The sequence below is a fragment of the Geospiza fortis genome, unplaced genomic scaffold (assembly GCF_000277835.1).
Source record: "Geospiza fortis unplaced genomic scaffold, GeoFor_1.0 scaffold172, whole genome shotgun sequence".
Classification (NCBI taxonomy): domain Eukaryota; kingdom Metazoa; phylum Chordata; class Aves; order Passeriformes; family Thraupidae; genus Geospiza; species Geospiza fortis.
Genome location: NW_005054309.1, coordinates 3,202,603 through 3,209,026, shown reverse-complemented (window position 1 = coordinate 3,209,026; position 6,424 = coordinate 3,202,603). Strand labels below are relative to the sequence as shown.

Here is a 6,424-nt window from a genome sequence, read left to right as displayed (position 1 = left end):
GTGGACAGGAGGAAGGGGGACAGCAGCCAGCATGGCTGGCAGACAGAGGGCATCCCACTGGCAGCAGTGCTGGGGACTGGGGTGCCACAGGACAGTGCGGGGTGGCCCTGAGCATCCCTTCCCTCTGAACAGATCCTGGCCGCATACCGAGTGTTCATGGAGCGACTGCTCACCCTCCTGGGGGCTGAGAACGTGGAGCAGAAAGCTCAGGAGATCCTGCAGCTGGAGCAGCACCTCGCCAATGTGAGAGGGATACATGCCATGAACCTTGGGGTGCCCTTGTCCAGCCCTTGGACATCCCAGTCACAGATTTTGGGGGACATCCATATCTGCTTCTGAGCAATCTCATTCCAATCCCTCCATGGGAACTTGCACTCCCAGCCCTTGGGGACCTTCAGACCTAGAACTTGGGGGTCTTGTACTCTTAAGGACCTCATGGCAGAGCTTCAGGCACCCAGTCCCACATCCTGAGAACCTCTAGTCCAGGCCCCTGGGGCAACCACTCCAGCCCAGCATCTACTCCTTGTAAGGCCACTCTGGGCCCTTGTAGACTCCATATACAGGTCTTGGGGACCCTAGTCTGGACCTTGGAGGGACGTTTGTGCCCATTCCTCAGATAACCCAGTTCATTGGCACCTTCTGGCCAGCCCACTGGCAGCAGAGTGTTCCTGGGGTAGAGAGTGGGAAGGATGTGGGTCAGTACCCACATCAGAGATGCCCTGTTGCCCAGTCATGTGCCCCATCCCAGTGCACTATCCCTGTGTCACCCTCAAGATGGGCAGTGGGATTGTGACAGCCATGCCCACCCTGTGCAGATCACGGTGTCCGAGTATGACGACGTGCGCAGGGATGTTGGCAGCATGTACCACAAAGTGACTCTGGCTGAGCTGCAGCGCATCACTCCCACCGTGAGTACCCCTGGTGCCAGCCTGTCCCCCATGTGCCTGTGCCCCACACTTGTCCCTGCCCCCCTGCTCCATGCCCTCAATGCCCACTGCCTGTCCCAGTTAAACCCAGTTAAACACTTGAGGATAATGCACTCCTCTGGTGGGAGGCTGGAAAGGCTGGAGGGGGTCCCCTCCAGGGTGGCATGGAGTGGGGGTCCCCCTGTCCCCCTGACAGTGCCTGCCCTGGCAGCTCAAGTGGAAGCGCTTGCTGGATCGCATCTTCCATGACAACTTCTCGGAGGAGGAGGAGGTGGTGCTGCTGGCCACCGACTACATGCACAAGGTGTCCGACCTCATCCGTGTGACACCCAGCAGGTGAGGGGGGCTGGCACCCCCTGTGCCCCGGCACCTTTCCCAGCCTGGCAGGGGACACAGCACAGCTGTGCCTGGAACCTCCCACCATCACCCTCCTCCTGGTGTGGGAAGGCCAGGCTGGGCACAGGAAATCTGGGAAAGCTTGTGGGAAAGGCTCTGTTGTGAGCCCCACAGCATCCTGGTCGGGCCTGGACACCTGCTGAGCCACTCATGGCAGAAGTCACCAGACTCATGGCACATCAGGGAGGGACGTGGTGCCAGCCTGGCCCTGTGCCCGACCAGCCAAGGCCCCCTGTGTCCCCGAGCAGGGGTGTCCCCATCCTGGCACACGCTCCCACCCTCCCCTGTGCCTGGGGACATGCTGAGGGTCGCCCCTGTCCCTGTCCCAGGATCCTTCACAACTACATGCTGTGGCGCATCGTGGTGGTGCTGAGCGAGCACCTCTCCACCCCCTTCCGCGATGCCATCCACGAGCTCTCCAAGGAGATGGAGGGCAATGAGAAGCAGCTGGAGCCGGGAAAGATCTGCCTGAGCCAGGCCAACAAGCACTTTGGAATGGCCCTGGGAGCTCTCTTCGTTGAGGAGCACTTCTCCTCTGCCAGCAAAGCCAAGGTAGGTGATGCTGCCTATGGGCAGGAAGCCACCACAATCTCCCATCACCTTGCCAGAGTGACCACTGCCCCAAACAAGGGCTGTCTGGCCGGTGCTGGATGGTGGGGATGCCGTGCCAGCACCATGGTGACCCACCATAGGTGCAGCAGCTGGTGGAGGACATCAAATACATCCTCGACCAGCGCCTGGATGAGCTGGACTGGATGGACGAGGAGACACGGAAAGCAGCCAGGGCCAAGGTAGTGGCCCCTAGCATGCACTCATGTCTTTGGCCCCATAACCAGTGCAGGGGCACATGGGATAGGGGCCTGAACACACCACTGATTTTGCCCACAGCTCCGGTATATGATGGTGATGATTGGGTACCCTGATTTCCTCCTGAAGCCAGAGGCCATCGACAAGGAATATGAGGCAAGGGATAGCCCAGGAGCATGTCAGGACATGGGCACATGGTGGGGAAAGATGGTCCCCACATCTGCATCAGGTTCCGTGGAGATGCCACCTCAAAACAAGCCCCCTCCTGGTGCTCACTGCTGGCAGGGTGCCCCACACTGGCAGTGCCATACAGTCCCTGGGTCTGGGATGGTGTTTTCTTCCCCACATTGCAGCTCCCAGAGCTCAGTCCCATCCTTGGCAAGGGCTGGGCGTGCCAGCATAGCCCAGGGACCTCACGGAGCTGGCAGAGAAGCAGCTGCCCCTGTGGGCACACAGCATGGGACATGAGAACACACTTGTGACACATCCACATGGTCACCAAGGCTCACGGGGGTAGGAGGACACCACAGGCCTGCCCTCCACACTCTTGGGGCTGACATCTCCCCTGATGTGGCTGTGTCCCCCCAGTTTGAGGTGGATGAGAAGACCTACTTCAAGAACATCCTCAACAGCATTGCCTTCAGCATCAGGCTCTCGGTGAAGAAGATCCGGCAGGAGGTGGATAAGTCCGCGTGGGTATCCCTTGTCCTGGGGGGACATGCAGGGGCCCAGCATGGTGCCACCAGTGTCCCCTGTCCCCATGCCTGGATGCAGCCCACAGGCTGTAGGCAGAAGGGCACAGGGATGCGAGGAGTGCCCCCCTGTTCCCCAGCTGGGCAGAGGGATGGCACTTCCATGTCCCTCAGTGTTGTGCAGCCCAGCACTGCTGTCTCTCCTTGCAGGTGGCTGCTGCCTCCCCAGGCACTGAACGCCTACTACCTGCCCAACAAGAACCAGATGGGTGAGCACTGTCTGCCCCTGATCTGCCCCCGGGGGGGAGCGGGGAGGATCTGGGATGGGGACAAGGCCCAGGGTCCCATGGTGTTGGGTGATGCTGTGGGTGGGTACAGGGCAGGGTGACACCCAACAATGTTCTCCTGTGTCCCCAGTGTTCCCTGCTGGCATTCTGCAGCCCACACTCTACGACCCCGAGTTCCCGCAGTGAGTGTGGGGCTGGGGGATGGCTGGGGGTTACCATGTCATGGGGTCACCCCCATCCCTGCCAGCACCATGCTCTCCACCCTCTCACCTCTGTTCCCCACCCAACAGGTCACTGAACTATGGTGGGATTGGCACCATCATTGGGCACGAGCTGACCCATGGCTATGATGACTGGGGTGAGTGTCCCTCCTGTATCCTGCCCGGATGTGAGCATGGGCTGGGGCAGCCAGGCAGGATGCCTGGATCCCTTGGGACTCCTGGAGATGGCGGTTGCCTCGGTAGGGGGACAGTACGACCGGCACGGGAACCTGGTGCACTGGTGGACGGAGCGGTCGTACAGCAAGTTCCTGAAGAAGGCACAGTGCATCGTCAACCTCTACGACAACTTCACCGTCTACAACCAGAGGGTGAGACCCCCTCTCCTGCCTGGCAATGCCCAGCAGGGCACAGGTGCCCCACGGTGGGGTCCCTGCTGCCCCATTTCTTAGGGCTGGATGCCTGCAGGAGAACTGACTCTGCCCTGCCCAGCCCTGAGACCAGCAATTCATCACACCTTAGCTTGGAAATTCCTCAGGGCATTGGGGTGTCCTCATCCCCTCGGTGCCAGCATGGGGATGGGGACACATCTGTTGATGCTGTCACTTCTCCTCTCTTGGCAGGTGAATGGCAAACACACACTGGGGGAGAACATCGCTGACATGGGGGGGCTCAAACTCGCCTACTACGTAAGTATCCCCCCACCCTGGGTGTCACAGCCATGGCAGCTGCTTATGCCATCCCTCTTGAGGGCGGGGAGATGCCCAAACCCTCCTTACTCCCTGCAGCAAGGGGTGGTCAGGATCCTGATTGCTGCTTGCTGGGGGCTTGGGGGTGGGTCCAGGGTGGGTTTGGGGGAGCACCCAGGCCGTGCTGAGGGCATCCCTTGTTCTCCAGGCCTACCAGAAGTGGGTGAGGGAGCACAGCCCTGAGCACCCCCTGCACCACATGAAATACACACATGACCAGCTCTTCTTCATCGCCTTTGCCCAGGTGAGCCCCTGTCCTCCTCACATGTAACAGCTACTGGGGCAGGAGGGTCACCTTGTGTGGGGCCAGCAGCCCAAAGGGATGGGGAGAGAGCCCTGTGGGACCCATGGCCAATGGCCAGGAGCTGGTCTTGGCTGCATGAGCAGGTCCTGGGCTCAGGGTACAGAGCTCAGCCCTGAAGGAGCACCCCCAGAGACCCTACAATAACAGACATGACTCCACGCTCTCCCAACCCACCATGTACATAGGCTCCTGGGAAAATGTACAATAACAAATTCAATCAGGGCATCACTGCCCTCAATCCCTAGCAGCCAGAAGGGCCATGGTGTCCTGGTGGTTGCCAGGACCCAGGGTGCCCCATGTGGTTTGTCCACGGAACTTTTGTCCCCTGCAGAACTGGTGCATCAAGCGGAGATCCCAGTCCATCTACCTGCAGGTGCTGACAGACAAGCACGCCCCGGAGCACTACAGGTACTGGGTGCTCCCAAAATGGGGGGGCTGGGGGCATGGTGGGTGCCAGCCTTTCCCACAGATGTCAGTGCTCTGCGAAGTGGGATGAGCACCCTTTGGAGTGCTGGTGCCAGCAGATTTTGGGTGATATCCCTGGGGCAGGGGTGGGCTTCTGCTGGGGTGAGCATGTGCTGTGAGTGGGGTGTGAGGCAGCAGTGCAGGGGGTGCCCAGCTCTGAGGTCCTCTCCTCTCCCGCCAGGGTCCTGGGCAGTGTCTCACAGTTTGAGGAGTTTGGACGGGTCTTCCACTGCCCCAAGAACTCACCCATGAACCCAGTGCACAAGTGCTCGGTGTGGTGAGGCTGATCCCCCTTCAGCAGGCTGGGACCCTCCATCCCTTCCCCTGCCCAAGTGGCACCTTGTGCCCACTCCCCAACTTCCCATCTCCCTTCTGATTCTCCAGGTAAAGGGGGCACCCTCGGGTGTCACAGGGGTCACGCCAAAGGCAGGCAGCTGCCATAGGGGTGTAGGCAGCAGAGACACTTGGGTTGGGCAGCTTCCTCCTGCCCATCCCCCTTCCATCCACTGTCCTGTGCAGTGAGGGATCCTCATTGCCCATGGAGGAACAAAGGCACACCCAGGCACACCTGTACCCCCTTTTGTGTCTGCCCAGCCCAAAACCTTCACCGAGCCCTACCACAACCATCCCAGCATCAGTCAAGGCAAGTGGAGGACTTCACTGTCTCCAAGGGGCTGCCCCATGCCAAAAGCCTCCCCTGCACGGTGCCCTCCCCATGCCAGCCCCCTGTCCATGCACCAGCCCTGCCCAGGTGGGGCACAGCGGCGCAGCCGGGCCGGGCGATGCCGGCCTGCCTGGGAGCGCAGGCACACGGACACTGCTGTATTTTCCGCTGCTGTTTCTGGTCAATAAAGCACTGGATATGCTGGGTGGCTGCCAGGGGCCATGGCCAGGGGCTGGGAGCAGTGGGCAGCACCCCCAGGCCTGCCCACATGGCACAGGAACCCCCACTCCACCAACACGCCTGTCCCACCAGTGTCACATCGCGTGTTTATTTAACCCCCCACTGCCCGGGACTCGGTGTCCCCATGGCTGCTGCACCCAGAGCAGGGATGCTTCAGACAGCTGCCTGCAGGTGCCACACCGTGGGGAGGGAGGAAAACGTGAGTGTGTCCCGTGGGGTGCCCTAGGAACAGGGGATCAGCGGAAGAGGTGCAGAAGGAGGGCGGGCAGGAGCAGGGCCAGGGGGGCGCCGCGGGTGCCGGGGCCAGAGTTCCGCTGGCGGCAGTCAGTGTAGGGCTCGATGCAGGCGGCGTAGGCCATGGCATGGGCTACATAGGTCTGCTCCTGCACCCCGTGGAAGAGGTGGGCCATGGGGCCCTTGGCCAGGATGGCCACGTCCTCACCACCGTGGGTCTCTGACTCCAGTGGCACAGCCGCTTGTGGCTGGTAATCGAACTGCACTGTGGAGGGGAGAGAAGGAGGTGAGGGGGGGCAATGATGGCCCCCAGCCCCACCCCACCACACAAGCCATGGCCTCTGTGTCCTCACTGGCTGTTTCTGGGTCCACGTTAGGCCGTACACCGCCTGGGTATCCTGGCCCATTCCCGTAGAGGATCGATGTGTAGTTCTTCCCATCA

At 61.1% G+C, this 6,424-nt stretch overlaps 2 protein-coding genes across 2 annotated transcripts in view; one reads left to right on the top strand and one right to left on the bottom strand.

The window, feature by feature from the left end:
- ECEL1 (endothelin converting enzyme like 1) overlaps positions 1–5,579 on the top strand; it is a 9,903-nt gene extending 4,324 nt beyond the window's left edge. The window contains exons 3-17 of the mRNA XM_031055426.1: positions 133–243; positions 816–908; positions 1,138–1,262; positions 1,652–1,874; positions 2,015–2,113; positions 2,211–2,285; positions 2,718–2,821; positions 3,032–3,090; positions 3,239–3,290; positions 3,399–3,466; positions 3,573–3,697; positions 3,950–4,015; positions 4,224–4,319; positions 4,711–4,787; positions 5,026–5,579. Of these exons, the coding sequence (XP_030911286.1) occupies positions 133–243; positions 816–908; positions 1,138–1,262; positions 1,652–1,874; positions 2,015–2,113; positions 2,211–2,285; positions 2,718–2,821; positions 3,032–3,090; positions 3,239–3,290; positions 3,399–3,466; positions 3,573–3,697; positions 3,950–4,015; positions 4,224–4,319; positions 4,711–4,787; positions 5,026–5,125 (1,473 nt within the window). The 3' untranslated portion in view covers positions 5,126–5,579. The remainder of the gene's footprint in view (positions 1–132; positions 244–815; positions 909–1,137; positions 1,263–1,651; positions 1,875–2,014; positions 2,114–2,210; positions 2,286–2,717; positions 2,822–3,031; positions 3,091–3,238; positions 3,291–3,398; positions 3,467–3,572; positions 3,698–3,949; positions 4,016–4,223; positions 4,320–4,710; positions 4,788–5,025) is intronic.
- Positions 5,580–5,891: 312 nt separating this feature from the next.
- Positions 5,892–6,424, bottom strand: part of LOC102037873 (intestinal-type alkaline phosphatase) — a 2,545-nt gene continuing 2,012 nt past the window's right edge. Inside the window, exons 8-9 of the mRNA XM_005419117.2 lie at positions 6,336–6,420; positions 5,892–6,247 (exon numbers count right to left, since the gene is read on the bottom strand). Of these exons, the coding sequence (XP_005419174.1) occupies positions 5,985–6,247; positions 6,336–6,420 (348 nt within the window). The 3' untranslated portion in view covers positions 5,892–5,984. The remainder of the gene's footprint in view (positions 6,248–6,335; positions 6,421–6,424) is intronic.